The 17,441-nt window shown below is 49.2% G+C and overlaps 1 protein-coding gene across 8 annotated transcripts in view; it reads right to left on the bottom strand.

Moving 5' to 3' along the window:
* Nucleotides 1-17,441, bottom strand: part of SRPK2 (SRSF protein kinase 2) — a 308,829-nt gene that overhangs the window by 4,890 nt on the left and 286,498 nt on the right. For 4 of the 8 annotated variants that reach the window (XM_066240509.1, XM_066240510.1, XM_066240513.1 and 1 more), the window contains 5 exons: nt 15,048-15,148; nt 14,838-14,945; nt 8,109-8,178; nt 7,430-7,522; nt 6,969-7,061 (listed from right to left, as the gene is read on the bottom strand). In XM_066240509.1, coding sequence (XP_066096606.1) covers nt 6,969-7,061; nt 7,430-7,522; nt 8,109-8,178; nt 14,838-14,945; nt 15,048-15,148 — 465 coding nt within the window. The remainder of the gene's footprint in view (nt 1-6,968; nt 7,062-7,429; nt 7,523-8,108; nt 8,179-14,837; nt 14,946-15,047; nt 15,149-17,441) is intronic. The other 4 variants (XM_066240511.1, XM_066240516.1, XM_066240512.1 and 1 more) reach the window with 3 other exon arrangements.

Raw genomic sequence — 17,441 nt, 5'->3', positions numbered from 1 at the left:
AACCACCCAGATACCCATCAGCTGGCAGAGAAACTAGATGTGGTGTGCCCACACATAAAAGGGGGGACTGCTGGCTCCTGCCGTCACATGAATGAACCTCAGAAACACAGCAAACAAAGAAGCCAACCCGGAAGCCCTCCCACCGCGGGGTCCATCTACCGAACCATCCGCGCGGGCAGATCCATGACACGTGGCTGAGTTGCAGCTGGGCTCGGGGTGGGAAAGAAATCGAGTGTGTGCCAATGGGTTTCCTTCTGAGATAATGAAAATGTTCTAAAATTAGATAGTGGTGATGACTGCACAATTTTGTGAATATACTAAAAACCACTAATTGTATGCTTTAAAAAGGTGAATTGTATGCGATGTAGATTAAATCTCAATAAAGTTGTTATAAAAAGCAGGTTCAACGCATACAGCAAAATAAGTTTAAAAGAATTCCAGTGTAGGCCCTGGCCGGTTGGCTCAGTGGTAGAGCGTCGGCCTGGCGTGCAGAAGTCCCGGATTCAATTATCGGCCAGGGCACACAGGAGAAGCGCTCGTCTGCTTCTCCACCCCCTCCCCCCTCCTTCCTCTCTGTCTCTCTCTTCCCCTCCTGCAGCCGAGGCTCCATTGGAGCAAAAGATGGCCCGGGTGCTGGGGATGGCCCCTTGGCCTATGCCCCAGACGCTAGAGTGGCTCTGGTCGCAACAGAGCAACACCCGGGATGGGCAGAGCGTGGCCCCTGGTGGGCGTGCCAGGCGGATCCCGGTCGGGCGCATGCGGGAATCTGTCTGACTGCCTCCCTGTTCCCAGCTTCAGAAAAATACAAAAAAAAAAAAAAAAGTCCAGCATTGCCCAGCCTGTAGCGGTGCAATGGACAGAGTGCTGACCTGGAACACTGAGGTCACTGGTTCAACACCCTGGGCTTCCCAGGTCAAGGCACATAGGACAAGCAACCAACAAACAGGCAGAGTGAAGCAACTACTTCTCGTTCCCCCCTCTTCCTCTCTCTATAAAATCAATAAATACTTAAAAAACAAAAAACAACCCCAATGCTGTTTAATGCATACAGTAAGAATAAGTATTTCACTAATTAGTAGATCATAATAAATAACAGGAATAAATAGAAGAAGTATAATAGAGTTTACTTGAACCTATTATAGCAATAATTTCTTTTTTCACATCATATATTTAAATTCAAAGTTAAATGATTAAAATAGTAACTCAAACCTATGATTGGCTGTGGCTTGTGGTTTGTTATTTCCCAAAATGCCTTCACCGTGAGTTGTACGTCACTAGTCTGCCTCCACGACATAACCATCACTGTCACATCCTCTGTCCCCCAACACAACTCTGCCGGGGGTGGGGGCCTTAGCATGCATCTTCCAAACGGGGACCGAAGTACATGTGAAAGGGGTCTGCTGGCAGTCAGGGCAGGGCCTCCCAGCCCGTCCCAGGCGAAGCGGACACCGCCACCCTGCTTCTGGCTCACAAAGGCTTGCACCCAAACACTGATTGGACCCAGGTCACTGTTTTTAACTTGGGAAAGTAAATATTGGCTTTGGGAACCTGCAGTAAACCAGATAGATGAGCCTGCTTTCAAAGAGCTCTGCTCTCAGAGAAGAGTTACCACTGGGAAGGATTATAAGACTTTCTACAACTCAGAACTAACTAATGTTTAAGAAGAAATTGTAGTTAAGGTAGTTTAAACTTTCAAGACTCACTAGTATGAGGAAACTGGTCTAATGATTTCCCCGGAACAGAACCAAGTTCAGGCTAAGATCAGCCGAGCTGACTGGTCCCTGGGGCCCACCTGGGCGCAGGGACCTAAGAGGCCAGAGCCTGAGTTAGAAGCAGCTGCCGTTCAGCTGCATTTCACTTTTAGCTTTGACACACAGACCCTGTTCTTGCTCCCGGGCCTCAGGGTGGGTGAACACTACTTCCCAGCCAGGAGGACAGTGAGCAGCAGAGCCGCTCCCACTCCTTCTAGAACGCTGGCCGGACAGACACCCAACGTGACACAAACCAGTGGTTTTCAGTTTTACTTTTCTTGTTATCAGCTCTGGCATATAGGTATTTTAGAAAAAAATTCTTTAATGAATACATTTAAGAATACACACCTTCTTCAGCCCTGGCTGGGTAGCTCCGTTGGTTAGAGCGTCATCCCCATACACTAAGGTTGCGGGTTCAATCCTCACTCGCACATACAAGATCAACCAAGGAATGTGTAAGTGGAAAAACAAATCGATGCTTCTCTCTTAAGTTAATAAATAAAAATTTAAAAAGAGACACTTTCCTTCCAAAATATATACTTTTTTTTTAGAGAGAGAGAAAGATACAGACAAGTACAGGCAGACAGGAAGGGAGAGAGATGAGAAGCATCAATTCTTTGTTGCGGCACTTCAGCTGTTCATTGATTTATTTCTCAAACATGTCTTGATGGGGGGAGGGGCTCCAGCCGAGCTAGTGACCCGTTGCTCAAGCCAGTGACCATGAGGTCATGTCTAAGGATGCTACACTCCAGCCGGCTGAGCCCACGCTCAAGCCGGCAACCTTGGAGTTTTGAACCTGGGTCCTCAGCTTAAAATGCGTATTTCACATATATTACTCAGGAAGGCATGCCCAAACACATTTCTTATGAAATATATCATGCCCCTCATCCTGAAATCTATTTCCATGACAGGCCCTTATTTACCATAATGTTCCTGTAACTTCTGTAAAATTCCTAAATCCCTCTGATCTTTACAGTTATTATAAAGAAATAATAATCAGAAAGAACTTAAGTCTCAATTCTCAGTCATTTCAGGGGATTTCTTGCTTAGTCATAAATTCTCCCTTCCACCTAAAGACAGGGGACATAAAAGACAAGTACCACATTAACACTGAATCAGCCTGACCAGGCAGTGGCACAGTGGATAGAGCATTGGACTGGGATGCGGAGGACCCAGGTTCGAGACCCTGAGGTCGCCAGATTGAGTGTGGGCTCATCTGGTTTGAGCAAAAGCTCACCAGCTTGGACCCAAGGTTGCTGACTCGAGCAAGGGATTACTCGGTCTACTGTAGCCCCATGGTCAAGGCACATACGAGAAAGCAATCAATGAACTAAGGTGTCGCAACGAAAAACTGATGATTGATGCTTCTCATCTCTCTCCGTTCCTGTCTGTCTGTCCCTATCTATCCCTCTCTGTCTCTGTAAAAAAACAAACAAAAAACCCCACTGAATCAAAATGTTTCTATCTATACCCTGGGTCAGCAAACCATGGCTTGCGAGCCACACGCGGCTCTTCCACAAAATACCATGTGCGGACGCTACCTCAATAAGGAATGTACCTACCTATATAGTTTAAATTTAAAAAATTTGGCTCTCAAAAGAAATTTCAATTGCTGTACTGTTGATATCTGGCTCTGCTGACTAATGAGTTTGCCGATCACTGTCCTATACCAAGAATGCTAAGCGCATTTCACCTCCACAGGCCACCTTCAAACAAGCGCCTCAGAAAGCACAGTGCATGAAGCCCTGCAGTGCAGATGCGATGACGGGATGGGGCTGGACAGAGGCTGTGTGCCCGCAGCCATGGCACACCCACGAGCTGTCCCAGGTGCACGGGTGCTGATGGAAAGGCCAACCTGAAAGTCAGCTAGCAGCACAAAGGGCCACAGGACAAGGAGCCCTGAGCCGACACCAACCCCATCTGACACCTGTTCACTAAGCTCCCCTCTGCAGGTAGCCCTGGAAGGGTGAGGAGGCTGCGGGCACAGCTGCCTCTGCGCAGCGGCCAGAGCACAGGGGCCCTCGGGCTGCTCAGAGAGGCCCTAACAGGTAGGTCCATAACTTTATTTCTCACCATTCAAGGCTCTCCTTTGGGTCCTCCTCCCCTTCTTCCCCACAGAGCACAGCCCGGGGTTCCCAACCTCAGACCATGGACAAGGAGAAATGAAGAGCCTGGGCCTCTGAGCAGCAGCACGAGTGAAGCAAACTCCGTGAGTCCCTTGCTGGCAGCTGGTCCTCACCATGCCTTCTGCCCACGGCAGCCTGCTGCCAGACCTGCCCACCTGCCAGGTCCAGCGCCTCTCGGCTCTTCCCCACCCCTGGAGCACCAGCAGGTCACACTGCTCTCCGTTTCCACGACAGAGCAGCCATGGCTCTCGGCGCCCCCCCCCCCCGGCCGCCCCCCACCTGGCAGGGGGAAGGATATGGTGAGGCTTCGCTGCAAGTCATCTACCAGCCAAGTCCTCCTGGGGCCAGGCCATCCTCGCAGGCTCGGAAAACACTGAAATGTGGAAGAAGGGGTCTGCCTTGGTTAAAATAAACACAATTCTCCAAGCCACACTGAATCCAAGGTCATAAAAATCCAGAGCTTTCCCTTGCTTCAACCATTTTCTGGAACATAGGAAAACTTAGTCTGTTTTCTCAGTAATATTGCTGTCTAGTAGTTCATAATGTTTACAGTGTTTTCCTGCATATCACTTTGCTTTGGCAATAATGACATTAGCTACAACTGGACCGTGTGCGACATGCATCCTCTTATATTTTCTTACAATAACGCACCCTGAAATTACTCCCATCGCCATGAGGAAACTGGCTCCACGATGAGGTGATGACATGGACCTGTCTTACAGCTCAGGACCCCAGCTGTCCTAAACACAGTTCATGGCCAAGCTGTTTCGCCACCCTTACCGCTACTTGGGCCTGTGTGTGAGCCTGCGTGTGGGAGGGAAACTTTTTTGGGGGGAAGGGAACTTTTTCTTTTTTTAAAGATTTTATTTACTGATTTTACAGAGTGGGGTGTGTAGCAAGAAGTAAGTCATAGTTGTTTCACTTCAGTCGTTCATTGCTTGTCATATGTGCCTTGACCAGGCAAGCCCAGGGTTTTGAACCGGCAACCTCAGTGTCCCAGGTAGAGGCTTTATCCACTGCGCCACCACAGGTCAGGCAACTTTCTATCTTGCTCCTGTGACCTAGACTAGAAGACCAGATTTTTAGAACTGATATAAGAAAGGTTCTCTGAAGAACAGTTTTCTCTGACAATTTCTTTTCCTGTGATAACCCTTAAAAAGGTAGTAAGTAAATAACCGCACCCAGTTCCATGTGTCCCAGGGGACCCCCGGGTGGTAGTAAGTAAATAACCGCACCCGGTTTCATGTGTCCCAGGGGACCCCCGGGTGGTAGTAAGTAAATAACCGCACCCGGTTCCATGTGTCCCAGGGGACCCCCGGGTGGTAGTAAGTAAATAACCGCACCCGGTTCCATGTGTCCCAGGGGACCCCCGGGTGGTAGTAAGTAAATAACCGCACCCGGTTCCATGTGTCCCAGGGGACCCCCGGGTGGTAGTAAGTAAATAACCGCATCCGGTTCCATGTGTCCCAGGGGACCCCCGGGTGGTAGTAAGTAAATAACCGCACCCGGTTCCATGTGTCCCAGGGGACCCCCGGGTGGTAGTAAGTAAATAACCGCATCCGGTTCCATGTGTCCCAGGGTACCCCCGGGTGGTAGTAAGTAAATAACCGCATCCGGTTCCATGTGTCCCAGGGGACCCCTGGGTGGTAGTAAGTAAATAACCGCACCCGGTTCCATGTGTCCCAGGGGACCCCCGGGTGGTAGTAAGTAAATAACCGCACCCGGTTCCATGTGTCCCAGGGGACCCCCGGGTGGTAGTAAGTAAATAACCGCACCCAGTTCCATGTGTCCCAGGGGACCCCCGGGTGGCCCCAGAAAAGCTGAGAGCTGTGGTCCAACACAAGCAGAGCAGGAACCAGGCTCCGCGTGGCTGGCTCCCAGGCCTCCTGTATGAACAGGGAAATTAACCTACAGAAAAACCAAGGACTGGGGAGCTGAGCATCCCCAGAGTGTACAATCAAAGACGACTACAAGAGTTCCTGATTTCACAGGAAAATAAGCCAAATTGGTGCCCCAAATCAGGCTGATCAAGGAAGAAGGGGTATCTGGGACTTTTAGGAATTTCTACAAACTCCATGTTTTGCTCACACCAACTTTAGAAGTTTTTTGAAGGTGTTTCAACCAGAAAATATCTTCAGCTAAAAAAACATGAATCAAGAGGAACAGCAATGATCATGCAAAAAAAAAAAAAAAAAAGGCACCGGGGAAGAGTTCTTTAAATATAAATCCTCTGGGGTTTGGGGGTGCTTTTAAAAACTGACTATGGCTTGACTGGTGGTGGCACAGTGGATAGAGCAACAACCTGGGACTCTGAGGCCCCAAGGTCAGCAGCTTGAGCGAGGGATCACTGAAATGACCTCAAGGTCGCTGGCTTGAGCAAGGGGTCACTGGCTGGGCTCAAGACCCCTGTCAACGCATGTATGAGAAGCAATCAATGAACAAATAAAGTAATGAAACTAAGAGTTGATGCTTTTTACCCACCCCTTGCCCCCAATAATAAAAAAAATAAAACAAAATTCATGAACAAGGGACTCTACACAGAACATAGAAACAGAAAGAGTTATTCTGGGTCATGCTGAGGGAAGACAAACAAGAACCACAATATTAAAATAAAACCACTTATAACACAGTGTGAGGAGCTGCCGTGGAGCGCAGGCTCTGGTCTGGAGCCTATGAGGCTCCCAGGCCACACTCGGGACACAAAACAGCTGTTCATCAAGTGCAGGCCCAGGCCGCTCTGCTCCAACGCAGGAACAGCCTGGCTCCGTGAACAACAAGGAAAATGTAAAGGTAAGTTTAGCTGGTTTCTAAAAATCACTCAATTCCCTTTACCAAGACTTCAACACACAGACTGGTATTCAAAAGCAGGAGAGAAGACGAGTGGAGGAGACAAAGGGTTTAGGAAGGTTCTCTTACAAAAATTCCTATTCCACAGGTATCAGACTGTTTACTCCTGTTTATTTCTTGGGTGCTCTCTTTAGCAGAATTCCCCAGTTGTAAAAGTCCAGACTTTACTGCCCAAATGCAAAAGCATAATTTCTCCTTTTGGGAGAGGATTATGCTGAAATTAGTGTTGCATAAATACCGTTACCTTTTCTGGTGAAAAACTCCTTGGAATATTTCCCCAACATAGTGTATTTTCGAGGGACTTTCCCCAGCAGTTCAATGATCAATGCTATGTGATCTGCATTGGGAAACATTGCCAGCAAAACAGAAACACACGACAGTTTAATCAGTACACTGCATGCAGACACAGCCGCCGCCCGCGCAGACAGAAACAGAGCGCGACCTGGTCAAAGCCCTGGCCTGGCCCAAGGGGCCCGGCACCGGCACCAGCGCCACGGGCCCTGTGGCAGCGCTGAGACACAGGGTGACTGCAGCACTGGGCCAAATGCAGTCTTCCCTCTCGGCTTTTAAACAGCATAGGAATTCCGCTGGGTTGCTTTTAAAAAATTTAGGAGAAATGCCTTTGTCATCATGAACGCTGCAATCAGCAGCTGCTATTCCGTTTCTGTCTGCATCGTGGCGCTTTCCAAAGAGAAGAGGTACTACCTCTGCGGTTGAAGAATTCCCGAGAGTACTTTCCAGACAGAGCAAAGTGCCTTGGGATACTGCCTAGCAGCTCTATGATGTGGGCTATGTGGTCTACGGAAGAGAGAAAAAAGGATATGGGAATGGGAGGGGCAGAGGGAGGGAGAGATAAAAGAAGAGGAAAAAATTTAAATTAGTAAAAACTCAGAAACTGATTCAAATCAACAATGTCTGCAGCACATCCCGGCAATGGCTGGGAGACAGGCAGACCTCAGCACACGTGGAGCAGTGACAGGAGTTACTGCCAGCTCACCTCAGCGTCCCAAGCAGGCATGAAGTCGGCCAGGTTTACAAATGGAATTCAGTTGAATTCCCTGCTTTTCAACTCAGCTCCCAAAGGAGGGAAAAATGAGCTGGTCAGGGGGCAGCTGGCCCACAGAGAGGCTCGGCTCGTGCAGCCTGCCATCTCCTGCCTCTAGGCGCGGCCTGGGCGGCTTGAGGGTGTCTGGAATGTCGCCCCAACCGGGAGGCTCTGCCCATTCATTGCCACCGATGCGAGGGTTCAAGCTCAAAGACAAGCATCTGCATTTGGTGTTTGAAAACCAGTGCACAGCTCTATTTCTGTACAATATACAATCCTCTCCAGAATTTCAGGACCCTTGGGAAACCCAGACTAGTGTTCAGCAACAGCACTACTCACCTTCATCCCTGGAATAGTCCTCTCCAGAATGCGGTTCAAACAAATAATCTCCCGTTGCCAGCTCAAATGCCTAGGACACAACAGATGACATGCTAATAAGCACTCACAGAGACCGAACCCTGAGTCACTAAGCTTTGGCCCTTGTACAAGATCTGAATCAAACCAAAGAGCCTCCTAAAGTACTCAATACAAATTTTTTTTCTTTCTTCCAAAAAGTTCAAAGACACTTCAGAAATAGTCTTACATATCTACTGGAAGACAGGAGGGCTATGCTCTCTTTTCGTTCTGCAAAAAGCAAAACGAACACGTTCACATATGCGCAACCAGCCGTGTAGAGACCTGTCGGAAGCCACGTCTTGCTCAGCCTCTCCTGGTAGAACAAGGGCTCAGCCCAGATCCCTGGTCTGCCTGATCCAGAGCCTGCCCTTGTCCAGCAGGCCCAGCTGGCCCTGGGCTGTGGGTTCTGTGCTCCACTGAAGCAGACTTTCATGTCTTAGGAAGGAAGGGTGCTATTTTCAGCATCTCCTCATTATTTCGTTCATTTCTGACTCAACTAAGGGATACCTAGAGCAGGCATGGCCAACATACGGCCCACGGGCTGAATCCGGCCAGCATAAATGAGTTTATGCGGCCCATGATTAAATTTTTAATATTCTCCGCTACTTTAAAAATCTCAGCTACTCAGAAGTGGAAGCGTCTTTGATTATTGGAAATTGAAATATTTAAGAAGACAGTGATAGGCGAAAAAGAATTCCGCGTGTAACTAATCTAGGGTTAACTTCCAATAATTGGTTGAATGAATTTGCGATGCTTCTTTATTTTTTAAAAAAATTCTATTATAAAGATTTACAACTTTTGTACTCGTTTGTACTCGATAGGAACTGTTTGATGTTTAGCGGCGATGTGAAACCCACATTCTTTTAGGCGGAATTTGCCAGTGCACACCCAAGGTCAAACAATTCGTGTGGTCAAGTGTGCTGAATCAAGTGGCATTGTAGCATAGACAAAAGCTGCAGTTGATAACTGAAAACGTGTCCAGGCTGTTTGTAAAATGAAATAATTGTTTTATTTGTGATATAACCCCTCAAGCTCATTCTATTAATTAAATAGTTTCAATTGACTGTGATATAGTTTGGATATTTATTCGGTATGTAACTATATTTTTGTAAAAATAATATTGTATATTAAAATTATTTTTACTCACATTTATTCATAAACAAATTACATAATAAAATTTTGTTTAAATTAATCGTTTTTGTAGTTAACATTTTTTAATTTTAATACTTCATCCAGCCCATGAAAAAAGTTTTCTTTCTAATCTGGCCTGGGGGCAAAAACTGTTGGCCATGCCTGGCCTAGAGCCTAAGAAGCCCCTCTTGCTCTGTCCCCCGGCGCCAGGAGGAACCAGATCGCTTGACAGCCCCTCTCAAAAAGGGTAAGGACAGCTGGCCGCTGGGGTGACCACCGTCTGCCCCCAGCATACCAGCGTGAGGGAAAGTCAGTTCCCCCATTTCCACCGGGTAGTCTGCTTCCCTCGTTCACACACACACACAAATCTGTCCTAGGAGTTTAATTTAGAAACGAAAACTGCTGCTGCTCTGCTAATCAAATACCATGTTTCAAAAACAAAACAAAACATAATAAGCTAAGGCCCTGGCCGGTTGGCTCAGTGGTAGAGCGTCGGCCTGGTGTGCGGGGGACCCGGGTTCAATTCCTGGCCAGGGCACACAGAAGAAGCGCCCATCTGCTTCTCCACCCCTCCCCCCTCTCCTTCCTCTCTGTCTCTCTCTTCCCCTCCTTCAGCCGAGGCTCCATTGGAGCAAAAGATGGCCCGGGCGCTGGGGATGGCTCCATGGCCTCTGCCTCAGGCACTAGAGTGGCTCTGGTCGCAACAGAGCGACACCCCAGATGGGCAGAGCATCGCCCCCTGGTGGGCGTGCCGGGTGGATCCCGGTCGGGTGCATGTGGGAGTCTGTCTGACTGCTTCCCTGTTTCCAGCTTCAGAAAAAAAAACAAAAAAACCCACAATAAGCTAAATTCCATTTTTTGGTTTTTATCATGCTAATTTCTGTTCTGTATTAGATCTTGCTGTTCTGCAAGGCGCTCAAGGGCCCGTTCTCTCTACTGATGCCTGTGGACCTATGACAAGGCACAGCGCTCACCCTCTCGAGGCACTGCCCCCCAACCCCCACTCCTGCCTTGCTGAGCATCACTGCGCTGCCCTCCCCTCCCCTCTGTCCATGAGCAGGCTGCGGGATGATGCCCTCTGAAAACAGTGTCTGCCTGCAGTTGGGGCATCTCCCCCAGCACTCGAGTCAAACCACAGGCTGGCGCACTCACCCTGGAACCAATAGTTCATGAATGCAGGATCCCTGCCCAAACCCTACCTGGCTCTGAGCAGGACCAGGACATGTCAAGTGCCTACACTGAAGAAGGTGCTGCCCCAGCACTGTAGTCTCTGAGAAGGTCCTCACTTGGGGCCTTTCCTCGCCACCCAAGAAGCAATAAAGACAGAAGGCCAATCCCAGGGTGAAAAAATCTCACATTTGGATACAAGTCCAAAGGGGATATCTGGATTGCATGCTAGGTGGCCAGAAGGGCCTTCCTTGCCTAGGACACAATCAACTCAGTGCGTTACAAGCCAGGAGGAAAAGGGGTAACCCGAGTGGGGAAAGACTACGAGGCTGCATGACGGATACTCTGAGGACCTTCTGGGGGTCCTCGCTCACTCTGCCAATTAACTGTCAAAACTATTTCAATCTCACTGTATAGACTCATATAGCCGAATGCTCAGATATGTCAGCTGAGTCTTTTTTTGAAAGATGACTTTTGATTTGCACCCACATATTTCCAAGGAAATCCTTCAGTCAAATCTATTGATGAGACCCTAGCTGGTTGGCTCAGTTGTAGAGTGTCGGCCTGGCATGTGTAAGTCCCAGGTTCGATTCCTGGTCTGGGCACACAGGAGAAGCACCCATCTGGTTCTCCACCCTTCCCCCTCTCCTTTCTCTCTCTATCTCTCTCTTTCCCTCCTGAAGCCAAGGCTCCATTGAAGCAAAGTTTGCCCGGGCACTGGGGATGGCTCCATGGCCTCCGCCTCAGGCGCTAGAATGGCTCCAGTTGCAATGGAGCAACACTCCAGAGGGGCAGAGCATCGCCCCCTAGTGGGCATGCCTGGTGGATCCTGGTTGGGTGCATGCGAGAGTCTCTTTCTGCCACCCCCCACTTCTCACTTTGGAAAAATACACACACATAAAACAAACAAACAAATCTATCAATGAAATGGTTTAAAAGAGAAAAGTGAGAGAGGCTGGTGGGAGGCTCCCATCGCACTACCTGGTCATGGCTCTCTGGAGAGGGACAAGATTTTCTCACAAACAGGACAGGCACAACAGGGTACACACATGGCCATGACAACACTAGCCTCAGCACACTGAGATTTTCTCCTATGCTGGCAGCTGAGAAGCCATCGCAGATGACTGCCTTCGCCTCAGTAAGCTGCTCCCTCTATAACCTTGATAATGATTTATTTTTAGTAACTGGGAACTGTGGATTCTTCCCTCTGTCCTTGGCCTGATGCTCTCAGAGGGCTTTCCCTTGGACCAACCTCTGTTCTTAGATTCTGTGGAGACTTGTTCCTAAAATACCCTCTCTTGCCAAAGTGCCCCATTCTGAACCAGTAAGTTGCTGTAAGTTCTGTAACGCGACCAGTGCTAAAGAAGTCTGGTGGAACTTGTTAGGCGGCTTTTCCTGTTTCTCAGCAGACTCAGGCTCACCACAGAGCCCATGAAAAGTCAGCCAGCAAGGGACAGACACACAAATGTAGAGCAGCTATAACTCGATCCACACAGAACTGTTAGACCATTTACTTTATCTGGAGGGGCCCCGAGAATCAAGAAAAGAAAAAAGATTCAGCAACTGGCACACAGCACTACTCTGCCTCCCTGTCGGTGCCTCTTGGGGTGAAAGCTCTGCTCTGACAACGTCGGCACTGGGGTCCCTGTAACGCTCGGGGCTCAGAGACTCAAACAGCTCTGGGCTTCACCCCCAAGTACAACCCAGAGCAGCTTGCAATTATGCATTTTACATTTTTAAACTTCCATAAAAGGGGAGGAGTGGGGAAACACTGCCTCATCTCTTCCAGGTTCTCCACTTAGGACAAAAGGGCCTCTCCACCATGACCCAGGGGTAAGGGGTGGAGGTGGGGAATGAAGGCTTGCCCCTTCCAGTAAAATCACTCTTTTGACAAGTTTTTTTACAAACCTCAGGAGGAGCCCTAGAAGCACTGAGGGAGCTGTGTATAATTTCTTGGGAGGGTGGGGTTGGGGGGAAACTCAAAAGGAGACAAAGCCAATGCCTCCCTGTAGGGTTACTGCGTCTGCACTCTGCTCGGCCGGAGCAGAGCCGGCAGGACAGAGGGCTGTGCTGAGGGACAAATCCTCATCTCGTGGAAAGTGAAACAGATCACCTGGTATAAAACTGTACTGACAGCTCCATCATTATTCTATTACATCAGTGTTCTTGTCCTATTTTTCTGGTTATATCACCAAAATTTAACACCCAAAATTAGAAGCACAGAATATCAAAGTTGAAAAAGTTCTCCCAGTCTAATTCAGGGCAGCCCTGGTTCAGCCCCTCCCATGCTGCTGGGACGGTGAGGCTCAACCTCGCCACATCCTGCGGTGGAACGTTTCTCCCCGCAGCTCCAGCTGTGCAGAGGGCTCCCTTTCCACTGACCCACAGCTTCCCACAGCCCCAGCCTCCCGCATCTGCCCCAGAGTCACACAGGCTGAGTCCACACAGTCTCCAAAGTCAAAGGAAACTCATTCCCACCAATCCTTTCAACTAGTCTTTTCCCATACCTCGTCACAGCAAGCACTTAGCTTTTGATACCTCCTGAAAAACTTAATTTTAAAAATGATCTGGCATTATCTGTCAGAGCAACATGTGACCAGAAAGGCAGGCACCAGTGCCTCAGTTTTATTTGGCCGTGTATCTATTGTCTCAGATTATGCTAACTTGAAAAACACAAAATATCTAATTATTTTAAAATATCATTTTAGCACTAAGGCTTTTAGCCTGAATGGGGGTGGTGCAGTGAAAAAAGCATCAACCTGGGAAGCTGAGAACCCAGGATCAAAACCCCAAGGTTGCCGGTTTGAGCGCAGGATCATCGACCTGATCCCAAGGCCTGACTTGAGGGTTCAAGGTTAAGGCACTTATGCGAACAATGAACAATTAAAGTGGAGCAACTATGAGTTGATGCTTCTCATCTCTCTCTCTTCCCTTCTGGTCTATCCAAAAAAAAAAAAAAAAAAAAAAAGCTTTTACTTTAGCATCAGAAGACAAACAATCTAACACACTCAATTGTTACATTAATCTTTGAATAACAATAAATTTAATTATTTAGCACTTTTTTTGTGACAGAGAGAGGGACAGACAGACAGGAAGGCTGAGAGAGATGAGATGCATCAGGTCTTCATTGTGGCATCTTAGTTGTTCATTGATTGCTTTCTCATATGTGCCTTGACTGGGGGCTCCAGCCAAGCCAGTGACCCCTTGCTCAAGCCAGTGACCTTGGGCTTCAAGCCAGCAGCCATGGGGTCATGTCTATGATCCCATGCTCAAACCAGCAACCCTGTGCTCAAGCTGGTGAGCCCACACTCAAGCCAGTGACCTCGGGGATTCAAACCTGGGTCCTCTGGGTCCCAGTCTGACATTCTGTCCACTGCGCCACTGCCTGGTCAGGCTATTCAGCACTTTTTTTAATGAGGCAAGTGCTAAGCTTTACATACATTCTCTTGCATTGAAATATCAAAGGAGAATATGGGGAAAAAATGAAGAAAAACATGAATCACCACCATAATCAACACACACACACATCCTTGCCAACACAAAGTACAGCCCACGGAGCGGAAAGAGAGCCGACACCGGCTGACAGGTAAGGGGCTGTTCTTGTTCCTCAATCACATGTAAGGAGTCAGGAGGCAGACGCAGTGCTGGGCCTGGGGAGATCAGACACAACCAAACTCAGGACGCACAAATCCAGCAGTGAAAGCGGATGACATGTGGTGGAAGAGGCGGCATCCAGAGGCCCCGAGGGCAGCACTGCTGTGGACGCCCCAGGAGCACTCAGTCAGAGGGGCAGATGCAGAGCCTGCCGTCTCCCAGGGGCTGGACAGCCCTGAGCAACAAGCCAGAATACTCTCTGGACTGTACTTCATAAAAGGAGAGAGGCAGAACGCTGGTAGATGGGTGTCCTCTCCCCTCCAGTGAGAAGGTAAGGTCTGTCAGAGGCCGCCACAAAGGACTATAGCCTTTCAGCGTACAGCCTTTCAGCGTCCGATGGCCGTCCCTAAGACACAGCTGTCTCACCTTCCTGCTCAGCACCCGTGAAGGCTGAAGCCGTGTGCAGGCTGCGAGCCTTCAGAAACCACAGAGGAACTACGGCCTTGGACCACCACAGCAGAGGGCTCTGACTCTCAAGGATGTAGGCTGCCCAGGGCCGGGGGAAGAGGTTGTCTCCAAAGACCACACCAGAACAGACCAGCCCAGCCCAGCCCAAGCCTCACCCCTAGACATGCCTGAAGAAAATTCTTCCAATCTTCCAATTCTTAAGACAATCAAGGCAGCAACCTTCCTGTCTCACCCACCCCATGATAGCCTCTGCCCCACATGAGCATTCAGGTGATGATCTCTCACACGAAGACAGTGGCCAGGAGTCCTTACCATACACGCCGTGCTCCAAATGTCAGCAGGCGTACTGTATCCTGCTCCTATCAAAACCTCTATGGATCTGTACTGACGCGTCTGGATATCTTCTGTGAAGTGTTTGTGCTGAAAGGGAACAGACTGCGTCACCAGTGAGGAACACACTGAAGAAGAAAACATGTCTTCTAACACATCACCAAAATGCTTCTGGAAGAAACTTCTACTTACCACCCAACAAGCGTTTCCCAGGTCAGCAATTTTAACTCTAATTTTATCGGCATTGTGTGGGTCCAGGGGATTCACCAGCAGGTCCGCGGCCCGGGTCTTTGCTGGTGTGAGCAAACGGCAGGATGGTTAGAGCATGCAATGAAAGGGTCTGCACGTGCGGACACTCTGCCGCACACACGGCCTCTTTGTCTAGAAGTTGTGGGCTAATCATTTAGGCCTGGAATCCTATAAATTGAACTCAACAGAGTTTAAAGGTTGTGGTCTTCATCTTTGGAAAATATTTCACAAAAGGGGCAAACTAGGCTGCCCAGAGACCCCCGGACCCTGCTTGGCCTTTCTCCTTTATCCCCGAGTCCTTGTTCCTTGGGGCGGCCCTGCCTGCTTCCTTCTGGATGTTTCTAGCTGCTCGTGACATCAGACCAAACACAGCAGAGCTATGGCAGCATCTGGCTTGCCCAATCTAGTGAGTGCTGTGCCCCATCAAGTGTGTCTGAACCACTAACAAATACAGATTAAAGGCCAGGACTAATCAATCCTGGTTTAGCTTTGAACAAGGAATATTCCAGAAGAGACGTTTCCTGAGAAGACTTGGTCCACAAGGGCAAACCTCTAAGGTCCTTCACAATGGTCTTGTCAAATATATCAAGCCACTGTCACCCAGTGTGGCCCCGAGAGACGCTCCGTTGTGGCACAGGGCCAAGCTCCTGAGGGCTGCGGGAGAAGACCAGGCCCAGACCTGCCTCAGGAAGCACCAGTCACCGGTGCCAAGTGACGGGAAGAAATAACTGGGTGAGGCCCAGACAGAAAAGTCCTAAAGTTCAGTCAGCATCTTCATCAAACCTCAAAACTGACTTACAAGTTTGGGTTTCTGGGAAGGATGAGAGAGAACCGTGGCTTTTATTTCAGAACCCTGAAGTGGTATTTACAGACTAAACAGAAAAGTCTGCTCAATGCAGAACATCAGACACCCTTTTGTCCACTCAAAGCTGGGCATAGCTAACTAAAATGAACCAAACCTCCTCTTGGGTGCGTCTGTGCTGGGCAGCCCCAGTGCGGAAGGGGGCTGAGTCCTCAGAGGCAGCAGGGCCAGGCCATGCTCCCGCGAGCCGGGTGGTGGGGAGGCCAGGCACAAGGACCCCAAGTGCTGACACAGCTCCCCAGGAGGGGACAGAGGATGCAGAGAGAACCCTGGTTGACATCTAACGCTCAAGACCCATTCCCTGGGCTGTGGATCAAGCTGGGCTGGACGGCTCACATGTTCCCTTCTTGCTAGTTGCCTGCCCTTGCCCACTGCCCTCTCTGTGAAAAGACTGACCCATGGAGTCTCACCAAAGGTCAGACATGGCTGAGAAGAAACAGAGGGAGCTCAGAAATGAGAAGGAAAGCAGCTGAGACCTGCATGAGGAGCCGAGGTCCACACTAACCGAGGGTCAGTGAGACGAGAGGGCCAGGAGAAACATAAAAATGCTGACGCAATGGACAGGTGGCAGTGTGAGAAACGGATACATAAAACCTCGTGTCATTCAATCAAGGAGTCAGTAGGCAGGAAAATGAAATCTGAGGTTTGCAGAACTGGATTCAAATCTAAGTTTCAACACCTACAAGTTTTAAGACTCTGGCAAATGACTTAAGCTGTTTGAGACTCAGCCAAAAGGAAGAAGAGGAACGAAGCACTCCCCCCCCCCCACCACCACCACCACCACCACACACAGACAGACACAGGAGAGCTACAGCAGCGCCTGGGGGCCCGACCCAGGGCTCCTCTCTGCCTGCGTCTGGGACTGGCGAGACCACCCACACTCCGAGGCTGAGGCTGCCACCTGGCCAGTGAAGGGCCAGCCCTCCTTCGGGGACATGCTGTTATCCTCCTGGTTCAGATTTGTAAATAGTGACCCATCTCACACGTGATACTGATTTTAAATTAAAAATATAATTGTATAAGAACACAGACAAACTAAAGGGAATTTGCTTATGTTTCTGACCTTCTATTCTCAGTGTGATCATGACCTCTCCGAGTGTCTACCTGACTGCAGCAGTCAGCAAAGCCCAATTCCACCCAGGGACTCCATGCTCACTACCCAATCACGCCAACTTCACACTTCTCCCGAGGAGGGAGTGGGCAGTGGGAAGAGAGAGGTGGGACGGTTTCACTTCAGAAGGGCTGAAGCCCTTAAGGTATTTCTGATAAACCAGTCTCTGGGGGACACGGCAGTCACTGCCTGTGAAGTTACCCTAGAAATTACTAAAATGACAGCCAGGGGGCCTCAGAGTGGTAAGTCAGCAGTCACCTCTTATCTGCAAGCTACTATCCTAGGTCCTCACTGATACTTCATAGTTTAAAACACCCTTACACGAGAGGCATGAATGCCATCTGGATACGCAGGTTCAGTACCA

This window comes from Saccopteryx bilineata, chromosome 7, assembly GCF_036850765.1.
Source record: "Saccopteryx bilineata isolate mSacBil1 chromosome 7, mSacBil1_pri_phased_curated, whole genome shotgun sequence".
Classification (NCBI taxonomy): domain Eukaryota; kingdom Metazoa; phylum Chordata; class Mammalia; order Chiroptera; family Emballonuridae; genus Saccopteryx; species Saccopteryx bilineata.
The sequence above is the reverse complement of the archived record's forward strand: the minus strand, read 5'-3'. Positions and strand labels throughout refer to the sequence as shown.